At 46.9% G+C, this 17,603-nt stretch overlaps 1 protein-coding gene across 3 annotated transcripts in view; it reads right to left on the reverse strand.

Moving 5' to 3' along the window:
* Positions 1–17,603, reverse strand: part of RBKS (ribokinase) — a 99,137-nt gene that overhangs the window by 33,746 nt on the left and 47,788 nt on the right. For all 3 annotated transcript variants that reach the window (XM_075595405.1, XM_075595403.1, XM_075595404.1), the window contains 2 exons: positions 16,401–16,492; positions 10,287–10,475 (listed from right to left, as the gene is read on the reverse strand). In XM_075595405.1, the coding sequence (XP_075451520.1) occupies positions 10,287–10,475; positions 16,401–16,492 (281 nt within the window). The remainder of the gene's footprint in view (positions 1–10,286; positions 10,476–16,400; positions 16,493–17,603) is intronic.

The following is a 17,603-nucleotide window of genomic DNA, read 5'->3' on the forward strand; positions in this document are numbered from 1 at the left end:
GTTGGTTCATCTCTATTAAGCGCTTGTGATCAGTATCTCTGTGGCATTGTCCATTGCTGAGACACTGAGCCCATTGATTACTACAGAACCTGCAGAAGCCCGACAAACTCCTTAATTAAACGTTATTCCTGGGGTGGGGGACGGGGAAGGTATCTCATGGGGCCCCATGCTGCATCACAGCATGTTTTAACACTTTCATGCACTCTTGAGATCACTGGTGCTTTGACCACTGCTGGAACCACTGTACAACTATTGACTTTGTTAGGTAACATTCCCTAATTAGCTTCTATCTCATTTGCTGCGGGAGCAGGTTATTATGCTCGTAGATTGTAAGCTCCCTGGGGCAGAGATTTCCTTTCCTAGTGTCTCATTTTGTTGGTTACACTTATTGTATCATCAGTTCCTGCACTGTATTGTCTCTCTTGTAAAGTGTGGAGCACACGGTGGGCACTATATAAATAAAGATATACAGTACATAATATGTAATGTATTTTTGGCTGCTTCTGGTAGTGAAGGGGTTATGTTGAACCAGATGAACTCTCTCAAGTTGTGGATATTACAGTTTTAGTGTGTGTGTGTGTGTGTGTGTGTGTGTGTGTGTGTGTGTGTGTGTGTGTGTGTGTGTGTGTGTGTGTGTGTGTGTGTGTGTGTGTGTGTGTGTGTGTGTGTGTGAATGTATAACTGTTTGTGTACATCTATTCACAGATACGAAAAATCACACTGTCTCTCCCTCTAAACCAGGGGTGGGTAATGCCAGCCCTAAAGGGCCCCCAACAGGTCAGGTTTTCAGGCTATTCCTGCTTCAGAACAGGTGGCTCAATCAGTCCCTGCTTCAGCACAGGTGGCTCAATCAGTCCCTGCTCCAGCACAGGTGGCTCAATCAATCTCTGCTCCAGCACAGATAGTCTTCGACTGAGCCACCTGTGCTGAAGCTGGGATATCCTGAAAGCCTGACCTGTTGGTGACCCTTAAGGACTGACGTTGGCCTCCCCTGCTTTAAACGTTGCCCGTCTTGCTGTGCACTGCTAAACATAGATCAGACTCCACCACCCCAAATCTCCAGCAACCTCTGTGCCATAGCTTTATATAAAAGGAAATGATCCCCAATACAGCGGCCCGAGTGCGGAAGAGGACCCACGCACTGCCATCATTACACTAACGAACGGTTAATACCTGCGGGGGGAAGTCCATTAACCAAGTCCTTCACAGAGGTGGCTAATTCCAGTAACAATGAGCTGTGTGGCCGGCATGAAATGCGTGTGTATTTGCAAGCACAGCTCTTGCAGTAGTTTAGATGGGCAGGGGGGGGGGGGGGGGGGGACCTGCTCGTAATGACAGATTACAAAGGAACCTTTTCACGCGGCCATAGAAATACTTGCCGAGCTGCGTGCCGTGAGCCCGATGCGCCAGCAGGGGGCATGTACCGGACAAAACAGGAACCGCTGGCAGGCAAATACTTTTACCGGAGGATCTGCTTTGTATTTGCTATGGTAAATCGTTACACGGAGAGGAGAAATAGACACGCGTGTGTTTGGGATAGAAACAAAAGCTCTCCTGGCAGTGAGGAGGTTAAAAAGCACGTCATGCTCGGATTAAAACATGTGTACACTCCTTTGGTATTTTCTTCATATGCAGGATGGAGGAAATGTCTGCACACTTGTAGCCGCTTTATTAGTTACTGTCGAGGAATCACAGGGCAGCCAAAACCTGGGGCCCATCAAGTATTTGTTTTGCACATTGTTGGTGAGCCTAGCATTTGTTATTTTTGTCCAGTACAGATTTGGCGCAGTACGAGCTCCCCTTGCGCGTCGCTTGGAGCGGGTGGATCGCGGCCACACGCCCCAGCGCAGGAGGAATTTCCCAGAAGGGTGTCCCTGCTTCTGAATGGCACTCCTGCTGCGTTAATCCTACTGGGCCGCCACCAATCTTTAAGAGCTGCGCAGAGAGATCAGAGAGAAGCAGCCCCTCTCTCTGTGTATGTATATATATATATATATATATATATATATATATATATATATATATATATATATACACATACCATGCACATTATTTAAGTTATGGTGGGTGAAAAAGGCGACAAAAAAACCTCCATCCGTTAGCATATAGCCAATAAAGAATATCACTTGTGAGCACATTCACATGTCTTAGGCCTCGGCCAAGCTCCCCGCTGGCGTGCTGAGGCTCAGGGAAAGCGGGTGCTTTCCCTGGCCTTAGACAGCGCGCCGTCAGGGGGCGTGTCGGGGGCGTGCCAGTGACGTCATGGAGCTGGCTCGCCCTCATTGGGCGAGCCGCTCACGTAACCGGCCCTGCGCTCCGGCGAGTGCTGAAATTAAAAAATCTGCTAAGACCTACGCTTCCGCGCGCTTGCGGAAGCGTAGGCGAGCCCCTACTAAAGCCGCTCTAATTGTGGCTGTAGGAGTTCAGTGCCGAGCGGAAGCGCGCCTCAGCGCGCCTCCGCCAGCAAGCAGCAACCCTGGACGAGGCCTTAGGCAGGTCTGCAACCCTGCCTTTCACCATTATCACCTAGCATATAGTGCTTCTACTGCAGCAAGGGATTCTGGGAAATGACATGCAAATCACAACAAGCGTCAACTTTTGCCTGAAATCCATTTTTACATGAAACCCTTATAAGCAAATGCTTGCTGTTCACACAGCTTTTAACAGATAAGAGATATACATATATACACGCACACACACACACACACACACACACACACACACACACACACACACACACACACACACACACACACACACACACACACACAGACGTGTGTGTTTGAGAGAGGGGGCAAGTGTGTGAGTATGTGTGAGCGAGATAGAAGGAGGAAATGAATGTGTGTGTGAATGTGAGTGTGAAAGATAGAGAATGTGTGTGTGTGTGTGTGTGTGTGTGTGTGTGTGTGTGTGTGTGTGTGTGTGTGTGTGTGTGTGAGAGGGGAAGTGTGTGTGTATATGTAGGTATGTATGTACATATGTACACACACTTACAGAGCAGAGAAACTGATAGCAGTAAAAATACCTGTTGGAAAAGGAACAGGTGATAGTATAACACCTAGCAATGGTTACGCAACTAAAAATTAAACAACTAGCGTGTGCTCTGTACTGTATGTCTTCAGCTAGTTACCAAGCGTTATGACTGTCCTGGGCTACAACTGTGCCACAAGTAGGAGAACTGGGCACTGGTATCAGTTGTTTGGAGGTGAGTGGCCCTTCCTCCCTGGGTTTCAGCGCACTCCTCCCCACGTTTTATAGGTAGCAGGATTTTTGTTTACGTACCTGTGCAGGACAGGGCCAGTGATGCCCTTCTCCTTCACTGCACAGGTAAATGAGAATATTCACAGTTAATGTTAGGAACTGCAGAGTGGTCATGCCGTGACTTGCAGGCTTATAACGCTTTGGCCAAAGGGTTTAACTAAATTACCCTTACTTATTAGAAGACGAACAGTTAAGTAATTACAGTAACTATATATTGTGTCATTTTGGATGTAGCATTGGGAGTTTTTCGTCTTTTGTTGTATTCATTTGGTCCCACCCATTGGCACTCCTTTTGACACAAATATATATGATATGATATGATGGGTGTTGGGGTTAGAGCTTGCAGGGATTGTGTATGAACTGGGCACAAGTATGCAAGCTGTTCCGGTAACCACACACATTTCATCAAGCACACCCAGCAGGTATGATGCATATCATGCTAACACGATATCTCAATGATAAGAAACAACACCGAAATTCCAAGAATCCCAACCACAATACCGCAGGCAACTGGTTCTGCAGACTGGAGTTGTGCAATAACTGGAAGAACTGCCCAACCTCCAGTTCAACCTGGAAAAGGGAAGAGACTTGGGAGCTTAAAGCTTAGGGCAGAAGGATTCGAACACTGCGTTCTGTGGTTACTGTATGTGGCGAGTTATCAGAAAATGTGCTGTTATATCTGGGATTATGCTGTATGTTATATGCAACGTGCGGAAACTCTCCTTAAAAACCGGTTATCCAATCAAAGCTGTTTTGTTATGAACATTTAACACTCAAACTGGAATCTGTTACAGAGCTTGCTGAACCCGTCTCAAACGATAGCAATTAAAAGAGCAGTTTGGTCAGAAAAGTAAATGTTTTTATACATTTTTTTCTCTCCAGAATTGGAACTTGGGTGAGGGTCTCCAGAGGTGGAGAGCTGCTTTCAGTTCCAGGGATATAATCATCGTTTTAGGCGATGGTGCTCCCTCGTAGACAAACCACCATGGCCACCGGTTTCATCCAAATATAAGCTGCAACTATTGGCCCGCGGATCCCATTAGATTTGGCGGCCATATTGTTTCCCCGGGAGGAAACATTAAACCCAGTACTTTCACCAGTAAGTATCGTGGAAACCTGGGGGTCCCTCGAGCTGAAATGAGCATGGTTCAGCCCCAGAGAGCCTCCAGTTCCACTTACATAAAAGAACCCGTTAAGAATGTCCCAGATACGGTTGCTGCATTAATGTTACTTATCAGGGCTGTCAAACATGTGCCCCGCTGGCCACATGGGGCCCACAAGGTGTCACCATGCGGCCCGCGGCCTCTCAGCCGACAGACCCTGCGCTGGAATCAGGGGGGAGAGCCGGGACATCTGTCATGGCGGTGTGTGGGGGGGGGGGGGGACCGGCGCTGGAAGCTGCTGCCGGGTCTTCCTTCCCCACCCTGCTGGTCCAAGTTTCCTCACACCGCTGGTGTGCGCCAGATTTAGGCTCTGGACGGAACTTGGACCCAACTTCTGTGACCGCTCGACACCAGAAGCTCCCCCAAGGTAAGGTGTGGATAGTGTGTGGAGTTTTCTGGGGGAGAGTGGTATTGTGCGGGGGAGGGGGGGTTGTGGGGGATTTTGTCAGGAGGGGGGTAGTGTGTGTCTGGGGGGGTCGTTGCCTAAGCCACCTGTGCTGAAGCAGGGATATCCTTAAAACTTGACCTGTTGGTGGCCCTTGAGGACTGCTGTTAGCCACCCCTGCACTAAGGCAAACGGAGAAGGTGATAACTAAAGTTTAAAGGAAGCAGATGCAGTGGAATTATTTAATAGAATGCTTAAGTCACCAGAATGAGTGCAGAGATATGAGAAGAAGAAGAGTAGGAACATCAGTAAAAATGCTCTTTTGAAACGTTTTTCTTCTTCTTCCATATACACCGTACGTGGGAGATTCCAAATTTTCTCAACAATTGCAAAATAATTTATAGTAACGTTGCACCAGCAGCAGACAGCAGCGCACCCATCCTACGATAAACCCTGCCCTATCTATGAAAAAAGTAAGTCCTGCTGTTGCTAAACAGATAAGAAAAGCAGAAACAGTGCAAAGTTCCCGTTCAGCAGTTAAGAAGGGCAAAAACACCACGGCTTCAGCCCCTAAGCACCCATATACCTAAAACCCCCTCCCCAAGTTACATGCACTGGCTTCTTCTGGGCATACATTATGCAATTACTCCACAATGCATTGCCCTTCTGTTGGCGTATGGGGGCTATGCATACAGTCCAACGCTAAGTACTTATAGGGTCATTTACAGGGGGGGCGGGGGAGAATCTTATTTTTACTTTCTCATTTAAAGGATTTTTTTTTTTTTAACCAATTCAATGTTAGATGATGAGATCTCCCAAATTTTTGGACCAAATCTCCCTGAAAGGAATTAGTACATGTTGGTCAGTTTCACAATATATTTTGTAACATTGTTGTTTATGGATATTTTATAGACGTGTTCTTAGAAACTGATATTAAAAGGGTTCAATCCTTCAATTTGTATTTCGCCATTTGAACCCAAAGTGCGATTTGTTTCTCTTTAAAGCAGCAGTTCAAGAAATATCCTACGTGTTTGTTTTTTTAAATAAATCAGTTCTGTACTAGGAGAAAATAATTGTAGCATTTAAAAAATAAAAAAATGTTTTAAAGACATTTTTAATGTTTCTAATGCAGGAAGCATTTCCAAAGTGACAGCCCCCCTTCCCCTTCTGATAGGCTCTGGCTCTTGAGCCCCGCCCTCTGTCTAGCAGTGGACCAATTGTATCTAGTAACTGCCCAGTCATATTCCAGGAACTACATTGCCCAAAATGCTGTGCAAGAACTGACTTAAATAACCCTGAGCAACCGATCGATCACAGGAGAACGGATCGATCTGCAGCTTAGCTAATCACTTGTCAGTGTGCAGATTGTATTGATGCACATATTGAATGAGGGGGGGGGGGGGGAATATATATATAAATATATATTTATTTTTTTAACGGCAGCTTGAACTGCAGCTTTAAAGTGAAGTTCTGAGCACCATCGTGTATTCCAAGTGATGAGTCGTAAACGGATTAATCTGAGCCGCTGCACGCTCGCATTTTTAATGTGCTATGCTCACAAGGCAAAAATATTAAACTTTCCCCCAAAACATGCATGTAAAAAGAACACGAGACACTGGTCTGAACCTAGCAGGCAGTACAACCTCCCTGCAGAGAATAGTGGAAAGAAACGCTAAAATGAGGTGCACAATCAAGGGCCTTATTTACGAAGCAGTTACCCAAAAAGGCCCCTTCTGGAGCTGGAAGACACCTAACACAATCAATGAAGTTGTCTTCTAGAGCCAGGAGAGAAGTGCAAGAAGACTGCTTGGTAAACATGGGCCCAAATGTCTTAGTAACTAAGGAAAACATGCAGACTACATGGTCAGATAGTCCTTAACAATTGCAATGTTTCAATCTAGAAGATGTGATTTCCCCCGATGAGGCTCTTGGGTTATTAAGAAGACATTTAATTTGCGCATTTGTAAGACTGCAGCACGCATGCACAGTAAAGCAGATTTGAGCTGAAAAAGTGATCATTCCATTCTGTTTGTTCAGAGGGAGAAATATATGAGGAATCATTTTCAGTATGGCCAACCATAGAAATTATTCTGGGGTCTTACTGATGGCATGAAACAGGCGTAAGCTTTAGGAGATTGTCTCAGTTGCATGTCCACTCCAACAAGTCTGTATATATATCTAGTTTAAACCTATTGTGTGTCTATATATATATATATATTTCATATAATCAGCTGTATTAGGTTCAACTATTGAACAATTATATATACATTGCATTATTTTACTTTGATGTATACTTTTATCATGTAGTTTGAGGTGAGAAACCGCACAATGTCTAGAACAGCTAGTTCTGAATGTAGGCAGGAAACATAGGTGCAAGGAAGTTGTGACCACACGAGGAAAAAAAACTTGGCACCGTAGAAATTATTTAGTATGCTAAAGGTCATACCTTCTTTTGCCGAAAAGTAGCAACAATTTGCAGATATATAGAAAAATATAGTTGAATTTAGGCATAGATTTTCCAGTTTTTAGCAAACGGGCAAAATATCGCTAGATTTCAGCAAATAAGCAAAATATCGTCAGTTTTCAGCAAACAAGTAAACTATGACGTGTACAGACAGTATATAAGTCAGGCTGAGCGAAGGGAAGTGAGGAACAGACCAGAGAGACTATGCTGAGACTGATTGGTATGTACACTGGCGACACGTTTTATTGAAGCACGGCTAGCACCGCAAGCCGGGGGATGCCCCGGCGTGCTAGCCGCACTCCCTCAGCGTGCCGCGCATCACCGATGCGCGGTCACGCGTCATCGGGTGCCTGCGCCCCCTGCACGCGTTTCCAGGGCTCCCCGAGGGAGCCCTGGTGTCCCGCGATGTGGGGGACGGCGGCAGGGGGTTCCGGGGGACCCGGCGGACCCGGCAGCAGGAGGAAGAAAGCCCCGATCGGAGGGCGCTCCTCCGCTGCTTCGGCGCGCGCCAGGTTACTGCTGCGGCCGAGAACGGGCAAATGCTCGAATAAACTCGGCCGCAGCAGTATCTTTTATTATTGAAAGCATATAACTAATTACTGTACTCTGCTTTATGTTATGGAATTTTATTACCATTATTGTTATATTACGGTAACCATGCTGTAAAATGGCTGCAGTCATCTCTCCTGCTGACAGTAAGGCCTGGTAAGTTACGGGCATGCCAGCAGTTATCATGGAGGTTTGCCCTCACACCCTGGTGAGGTGTCATATGTCCCATAGGAAGTGACAACATGCTGTGTGTCCACGGTTAGTGACATCAGAGATGTGCCTGTTCCTAGGTGGTATAAGACACAGCACTGTCTAAAGTTAGTTGAGTTCCTGTTGCTGTGCTGCCTCTGTTCAGTAAGAGGCACATGGAGGTCTGCAACATTGTTGCAGTAGTCTGATACAGAGCTGTGAGTCTGGCAGGACAAGGCAGACAGAGAAAAGCTGTTGGAGTATTATGTAAGAGCTATGAGACAAGGAGCAAGTCTGAGTGCAGGCTTGGGAGGAGACAGCTTATAAGACTGTGACCAGGGACCTGGCACAGGGACTATCTCCCTAAAGGGGAGATAGGGAACCCACCAATTAAGGGAAGAGATACCTTTCAAAGGGAAGTGCGGTGAACATGGGAGGCTGAATACACCCCATTGTGGAGGGCAGCTGGCCCACCGTACTAATAAAGATGTTCCTGATTAACAACACTTGTGTGCAAGTGTGGAGTTATTGCACAGAGAGAAGCACCACAGAGGAGTTCCTCATCAGACTCATCCCCAAGCGGACGCCGGGATCCTGATGAGGTGGAGGCGCTGCACTGGATATAGGTAGGACTCAGCACACTACCTCAGCTGCCTGTCTGGGTTGGCAAATCCCCACACACCATCATGCGGGAGACTCAGGAGTCCTGTAGCCAACAGGTGCACCACCAGACATCACACTGTAATGGGGACTGGTTAGACCACAGGGGCCAATATGAGATTGGGTGGGTCAGGCCGGTTCACAAAACCCGTTACATTACAATAAATCATATTGATTTATATTATACTACTCTCGATCCCTTTCTATTGTACCCACTATATCCTTATACAGAATGTGTGGCCATTCTACATATGTAACATTATAATAAGGTGACCTGTTACTCAGAGTATAGAAGAACCTCTTTATGAGACATCTTTATGGGAAGAAAGGTATGAACCATTACACATTGATGGCATGAGATACCAGCACATGGACTTCCAAGTAGAAATGCAAACATGTCATATTATTTCGCAGCGGCTGGTTAAGAACATTTGGCGAAAGATGGCTGAGAAGGAGAACAGATACTTTGGGCAGAATGCGCCTGTTTTTGGATAAGAGGAAAGAATACATGCAATCATTAAAATGTGTTGAAAAATCAGCAGAGCGTATACACAGGTATTTAGGTACCCTTTTTTTACCCGATAAACAGAGTAGGAAATGGAGTATGGATGAGAAGAGAGTACCATCAGGCGCCTGTAGGGATATGGAAACTTTTGGGTTATCCTGACCTTTGCATTATTCGTACTTTACATTCACCTGTGTGCAGTGTTTGGGTCCCATGGGAGAGTCTGTATTTAAAGCAGCAGTCCAAGCTAAGATAAGTAAGATGAGTAATTGGCTAAGTTGCCGATCGATCTGTTCTCCTGTGATCGATCGTTGAGAATTTAGCTCGGGGGTTAATTAAATGTCTGTCGGTGCAGCAGAAGAGGACCAAAGATGCAAAGTTCTGTGGGGAATATCATGTGACCAGGCAGTCACTAGATACAATTGGTACACTGCTAGAGAGAGGACAGGGCTCAAAAAGGGGTGTGCCAAAACATGTTTCAGAAGAGGAAGGGGATGTGACTTTGTAAATAGTTGCTATAGAAACAAAAATGCTTTTTGCATTATAATACATTAAAAATGTAATTGAGTTGTTTAGAAAAAATGCTACAAGTATTTTCTCATAGTATAGAACTGATTTATTAAAAAAAAGCACACATGTAGGATATTGCTTGGTCTGCAGCTTTAAGTCCAGCTGTATGAGTAATGGGCCCACGGTATATGTTAGAATTTCACATTGAATCAATGGCACCTTCACATGGAAAAAATAGCACCACCACATCCAATCTGTGGTCTCACAACATGGGTGCAATGGCATCACCACATCCCACCAATGGCACTGGCACAGCCAATCAGGCACGGATTCCCCCCACACCCCACGATTGGTACAAACAGTCACAATCTGCATTATCACTAGGGGAACAGGAATCACACATTTGCTTAGTTGTCTTGATGTTGCAGAATACTGTATGTTCTGCAAAGCAGATTGCACGTGTAAACCCCACTATAAAAGGATGAGTTTTACGTAGCATAATAGACTTTAATTGCAAAATATACAGATTAATCTGTCACTGTAATAAAAGTCTAACTACGCACAGCATCTACCGCAGGCTCAGAGAAAGAAAACACATACCGTTGAATCCACGGCTTTAACTTTCCTTGTAGGTATGTGCTTGGGGGTGCGGACTTCTTGTGAGAGGATCACACAGCCTTCTCCTCCTAATGTCACAATGACCCGCCTGCAGCCCCTCTCCAGCAGCACGGACCCCGCGTTACCAGCGTCCCCTGGGCTACGAACTGGAATACCTGTTAATATTTCTGCCTTAAAAAAATAAAAATAATAATAAATAAGTCAGTACCAGATAAATACATCTCAAAGTGTAACAATGCACGTGAAACGATTGTTCCAAAACATTTATTTACGTATTATTTTTTAACCTTTGTGGTTTTCAAGTACTGAAGTACCCTTTTCAGCATTTCTTCCTTCCCCATGGAATCCCACACTACCCCTTCCAAGTACCTAAAAATACTCATTGCTGTTGATTTTTTATTTAAAAAGCTGCATTGTCCATTAGCTTAAGGAACTTATAACATTACAAGTGAACATATTTTTTAGAACGGTTAGGTCAGTGTTTTTTAAAAAGGGTTCCTAGGAACCACTTGGGTTCCCTGAGCATCCCTAAAGGGTTCCCTGTAATTTCAGATTATTTTAAAATTGTACCAAATACAGAAGAATTTACAATGCATCTAATCTCAGACGCGCTATTAGAGAGGGTTGGGGTTCCTCACAATGTATCTAATCTCAGACGCGCTATTAGAGAGGGTTGGGGTTCCTCACAATGTATCTATTCTCAGACGCGCTATTAGAGAGGGTTGGGGTTCTTTACAATGCATCTGGTCTCAGACTGCTATTGGAGGGTTGAGGTTCCTCAGAATTTCACATAGGGTTCCTTAACCAAAAAAAAAAAAGTTGAAAACCACTGGTTTAGGTATTATATTATAATACAATTTAGCAACAACAAAAAAAAAGTATGAAAAAAAAATTCTGGCGGCTGAAAAGATCAATTATCAGCCATAACCGAATTTATTTGGTGAAACCTCTGATGACCTCCTCAAGAGTTCCACTGAACACAGCTTAGAAACCACACAGTTTGAGCCGTGCACAGAGCTCGGGTCGTGTTATCGGTGCCAGCTTTGGTTTCCTCCTCCGTGGGTTTTCCAGGTCACATTCAAGTATGGTTTGTAAAATAAATGTGTCCTGTTCAATGACGAGGTTTTGACTCAATGCTGCTACAGCAGGATTCTAGTTTCTCTCCAGAAGTCAGGCCTGGGTCACTGCCGTACGTCTCTCCAGAAGTCAGGCCTGGGTCACTGCCGTACGTCTCTCCAGAAGCCAGGCCTGGGTCACTGCCGTACGTCTCTCCAGAAGTCAGGCCTGGGTCACTGCCATACGTCTCTCCAGAAGCCAAGCCTGGGTCACTGCCGTACGTCCCTCCAGAAGCCAAGCCTGGGTCACTGCCGTACGTCCCTCCAGAAGCCAAGCCTGGGTCACTGCCGTACGTCCCTCCAGAAGCCAAGCCTGAGTCACTGCAGTACATCTCTCCAGAAGCCAGGCCTGGGTCACTGCCGTACGTCTCTCCAGAAGTCAGGCCTGGGTCACTGCCGTACGTCTCTCCAGAAGTCAGGCCTGGGTCACTGCCGTACGTCTCTCCAGAAGCCAGGCCTGGGTCACTGCCGTACGTCTCTCCAGAAGCCAGGCCTGGGTCACTGCCGTACGTCTCTCCAGAAGCCAGGCCTGGGTCACTGCCGTACGTCCCTCCAGAAGCCAGGCCTGGGTCACTGCCGTACGTCTCTCCAGAAGCCAGGCCTGGGTCACTGCCGTACGTCCCTCCAGAAGCCAGGCCTGGGTCACTGCCGTACGTCCCTCCAGAAGTCAGGCCTGGGTCACTGCTGTACGTCTCTCCAGAAGCCAGGCCTGGGTCACTGCCGTACGTCCCTCCAGAAGCCAGGCGTGGGTCACTGCCGTACGTCCCTCCAGAAGTCAGGCCTGGGTCACTGCCGTACGTCTCTCCAGAAGTCAGGCCTGGGTCACTGCCGTACGTCCCTCCAGAAGCCAGGCCTGGGTCACTGCCGTACGTCCCTCCAGAAGCCAGGCCTGGGTCACTGCCGTACGTCTCTCCAGAAGCCAGGCCTGGGTCACTGCCGTACGTCTCTCCAGAAGTCAGGCCTGGGTCACTGCCGTACGTCTCTCCAGAAGTCAGGCCTGGGTCACTGCCGTACGTCCCTCCAGAAGCGAGGCCTGGGTCACTGCCGTACGTCCCTCCAGAAGCCAGGCCTGGGTCACTGCCGTACGTCTCTCCAGAAGTCAGGCCTGGGTCACTGCCGTACGTCCCTCCAGAAGTCAGGCCTGGGTCACTGCCGTACGTCTCTCCAGAAGCCAGGCCTGGGTCACTGCCGTACGTCTCTCCAGAAGTCAGGCCTGGGTCACTGCCGTACGTCTCTCCAGAAGTCAGGCCTGGGTCACTGCCGTACGTCCCTCCAGAAGTCAGGCCTGGGTCACTGCCGTACGTCTCTCCAGAAGTCAGGCCTGGGTCACTGCCGTACGTCCCTCCAGAAGCCAGGCCTGGGTCACTGCCGTACGTCCCTCCAGAAGCCAGGCCTGGGTCACTGCCGTACGTCTCTCCAGAAGCCAGGCCTGGGTCACTGCCGTACGTCCCTCCAGAAGTCAGGCCTGGGTCACTGCCGTACGTCCCTCCAGAAGTCAGGCCTGGGTCACTGCCGTACGTCCCTCCAGAAGTCAGGCCTGGGTCACTGCCGTACGTCTCTCCAGAAGCCAGGCCTGGGTCACTGCCGTAAGTCTCTCCAGAAGTCAGGCCTGGGTCACTGCCATACGTCTCTCCAGAAGTCAGGCCTGGGTCACTGCCGTACGTCTCTCCAGAAGCCAGGCCTGGGTCACTGCCGTACGTCCCTCCAGAAGCGAGGCCTGGGTCACTGCCGTACGTCTCTCCAGAAGCCAGGCCTGGGTCACTGCCGTACGTCCCTCCAGAAGCCAGGCCTGGGTCACTGCCGTACGTCCCTCCAGAAGCCAGGCCTGGGTCACTGCCGTAAGTCTCTCCAGAAGCTCCTGTTATTAATCTGTAAAAATCCTGATTGTGTGCCTAACATAATGGCTGCTTCAATCAGTGTTACTTAGCAGCTACAATGTATCCTTATATCACTAAGGTAACATTATCTATTGTTACAGTTTACAGCTCTAACTGCTGGGAATATTGTCAACAAATGATCACAAACAGGAAAGTGTTGCAAAGATCTTGCACTGCTGGGGAGGTGGAATAAAACCTGCTGTAGGAATCAAAGGATGCTTTAAAACGCATAAAAAATTGTATTGAGTTGAATAAAAACAAAAACACAAAAAACAAACAGTCACTATTATCGAATACACCAGAACTGATTAAAAATAAAAGTTCTGCAGTGCACATATCACTGGATTACTTTCTGCAAATGCAAATATCCAGGAGTTTAGCAATTTATTAGACCAGAGTGAAGTTCATTAGCTAATAGTGAAACAATCCCCAACTTCCCATAAAACATTGCAATTGCAGGAGCAAAATCCTTTCATTGCATCGCTGCCCGTGTTGCACCCGTCATGTTTTAGCCTCAGACCTCCTGCATGTATGTTATCATTCCTTGCAGGACACACATTATTCACAAGGGTTTGGGGGGGATTAAAAGTGGTTAAATACATATTACGCATTCATTTTAATTACGGACACAACCTTGAAGCTTCTTACTTTCAAGGTGCTTTGCTCCAATTTTGCTTTCTTTACGCCTGTGAGCTTTTTGGGAAGTGGTTGTATGAGGAATTAGGGGAGGGGAGAGGCAGGGTAATATTATAAGAAGAACGGACAGGTGACACCTGCTCAGCTTGTATGAAACAGGGGTAGGTGCACTAGGGGTAGGGACAAGGAAGTAGCAAACAAAATCCTAACAAGGAATTTCTCTAGAGGTGGAGAGCTGGGTAGGACCCCCTGTAGTGTGCACTCAGTTACCCAATTGTACAGAAATATCAACAGTCTTTAGTTGAGGTACAATAGAGAGCTCAATAGGCCTATACACACTGTAGTTATCGAGGTACACAAGTACCATGGGAGATACCAGTATCAGTGTAACATGGATAACTATTAAATGATGAAAAAAGTCCCCCAGAACAGGGGTACACAAACCAGGGGGCGCGGCGCTGACAGAGGCCCTACGCTCTTCCCCACAACACTTAAATAAAATGCCTCCGGCGGCTTCTGGCGATGTGTCGCCATGACAACGAGAAGTCAAATGACGCAGCGGGGTCAAATAGCAACATGACGTCAGAGAAAAGGTAAGGAGGGGGGGCGGCGCGAGCAGGGGTTGGGAGAACAGACGGGGGCGCAAACAAAAAAGTTTGCGCACCCCTGCCCTAGAAGTAGCTGGTGAGCATAACATTTCTTTAATAACAACAACAGAAAATACTTTGGGGACATTAGATACTATAACAGAATATAAATCGAAAGTATTCTATAATAGTACATTTCAAGAAATACAAGGCTCTCTCTCTCTACAAACTAATATCAGCTTGTATGCATATACTGTGAGCAGTGGCGTAGCTAGATATGCGTGGGCTCCCAGGCAAACATTTTTTCAGGGCCCCATTAATATTAATACTGACTGCATCATCAGCTCTCCCCCTTATCATCAGCTCTCCCCCTCATCATCATCAGATCTCCCCCCCCTTCCTCCTCCATGCCTACCTGTGGTAATAGAGACAGGCAGGGGAGATGGTATGCAGCGCGCCCCCTGTGTTAAAGGATAAGCCGGTAGAAGAATCTGCACTAGAGGCAGAGCAGGACGGCACGAGGTGAGGAGCAGCAGACACCGGAAGTACGAAAAACTTCTGGGTCAGACCGCTGGGGCGCACTCCTCACCTCGTGCCGTCCTGCTCTCCCTCTGTAACAAGTGCTGATTCTTCTACCCGCCTGTCTCTACGGGAGGAGGGGGGGAAGAGCGGGCCCCCGGGCTATAGCTATGCCCCTGGCTGTGAGCTAGCTCGAATCTGTAGAAGATATGGAGTAACCGTGCAGCCTCTATGTCAGGCTGCACACAAAACCGCAAGGTTGCCAAATAGTTTGGAAAACAGCCAGGACGGCTTGTATAATAACTAATCACGGACAGAGCCACCTGCGCTGAAGCAGGGATATCCTGAAAACCGGACCCGTTGGAGGCCCTTGAGGACTGGAGTTGCCTACCCCTGGTTTAACCTCTTCATTGACAGAGGATCCCTCCAACACTAAACACGTTACTGATACACATATTTAGAACAGTTTGCAGATCATCCCTCAGACTTCATTGCTCAGTTACTTTCTCCAGCGGCAACTGTACTTTATTACAGGAAACATGTCCGTCATTTTAAACACGCCTGATGGTTTTCGAGGTCAATGTATTTCCTTCTCCATTCAATTCAGCTTCCGGGAGGACAGAGGTACAATGGTTCCGCTTATAAAAAGCCAGCAGGGACAATGCAAAGAACGAGAAGCCGAATGAAAGAAAGGTAGGTTATTTCACAGAATCTAAACCCTTTGCTCTTTGAGGGCCAGCACTATTCTTAGAAGTACAGGGCAGGGCCCCATGTTAAAATGGGTAAGAAGCAAAAGTTGACACTGTGTGCTCATTTGCATGTCATTACCCAGAATCCTGGCTGCAGTGGAAGCATTTTATACTAAGAGAATGGGGTTGCAGACCTGTCTAGAGACATGTGAATGTGCTCACAAGATAGATTTGTATTTGCTGTACACTGTATGGTGGTGGGAGTTTGTCACTTTTTTACTCACCATAACTTATTTACATGCTGTGAAAGTCCCTAGACATGTTGAGGAAAAGACTTTCCGTTGGGGCAAGTGGGTCTCAACACCTCAATGTTCAGAATTTGTTGGTATACAATTGTCAAGTACCACAGCCCAATACTTCACTATCTTTAGTAAAAACTCCTGTACACCGAAAGGGCCTTTCCTGTACTGTGGAAATATTTAGATTGTAAGCTCTTCGGGGCAGGGACTCCTTTTCCTAATGTTACTTTTATGTCTGAAGCGCTAATTCCTATTAAGTGTTATATTACTATGTTGCGTGTGTTACTGCTGTAAAGCGCTTTATCAGTAAAGGTATACATACATTAGCTGAAACCCATCCCAATTATTCTTTACATGCACCACCGAGGTCTTACCTCACTCTCATTGCAGCAGAAGATGTCCGAATAGGTGAAGAATTGTGGGTCTAAATCGGCAATGGCTGGAGCCGGGTTGAAGATGGTCTTAACTAAAACCAAAAAGTTAAAAAGAAATGTAAACCCAGGAAAACGGATCGCAGCAGTTCTGCCAACGTGGCATATGTGCCAAGACATGTGGTGCTCTGCCATATGGCAGCTCCCGGCGCTACAGTACCCTTCAATGAACTGCTTCTTACATATGGCCCCATATGTCCCATCCAAGGGTTGGCTGTGAGGTGTCTACACAAGACGGTGGTTTATAGAATAGCACCGCTTAGTACATATGGGCCAAACCGATGTCAACATGGAAGAGAACATTTCCTCTAGTTATGCACTTTGGGGGCAGATGCCGTTTCCATTAAACACCTATTTAGGTGCCACCCCCCTCCCCCCCCCCCCATGTAGCATTCTTGATGACCAAGGTGGTAACCTCCTTCCATGTAATATTCCTGCGTTTCTTATTATTCATTACAGACTGAATACACAAGACATTTTTGTTGGTTCACTTCTTAAGGCTGCGATTATAGTGCCGGCGACGTCGCTCCAAATCAAATGCATTGTCGCCGTCGCCAGCGCTTATAGCAAGCGCGACGGAGCAACGCGAAATTTGGAAGCCGGTCAAATTTGATTTTTTTCAGAGGCTGTCGCCACATGTGACAGCCCACGAACCAATCAATCACCTGGTCGCCCGAAAGCGAATTACAACTTTCGCTAGCGGCGACGTCATCGATCGCGTCGCCGGCACTAGAAACTCAGCCTTACTGTAAGTTGTATAACAGATGTCTAAATAAAACCTCGGGACCCGGTTCATGTAGGTGCTCCCTTTTACTGTACCATGCTTTCATTACACAGAGCAGCGGTGTTTCCCTGCAAGTGACCTCGCCGCACAATTATATGACACACGGGTACATACATGCTAAGAATAACTGCGACATTAGGAAGGGGGTCCCTAGCCCAAAGGACCATACAATCTAAAAACCAAGCATAAATCTTAATTTATTGTTCACGGACATCGGAGCATTCCAGTTCTTAATATTCGTCAGAAATATGGCATACATGATCAAGAAAAAGAACATGATTCTGAATAAGTCATACCAGCTTTGTGGCCTGTGGCACACGCAATGGTTCAATTTAAGCCAATAACCGCACAGCTGGGTTTAC

This window comes from Ascaphus truei, chromosome 4, assembly GCF_040206685.1.
Source record: "Ascaphus truei isolate aAscTru1 chromosome 4, aAscTru1.hap1, whole genome shotgun sequence".
Taxonomy (NCBI): Eukaryota; Metazoa; Chordata; class Amphibia; order Anura; family Ascaphidae; genus Ascaphus; species Ascaphus truei.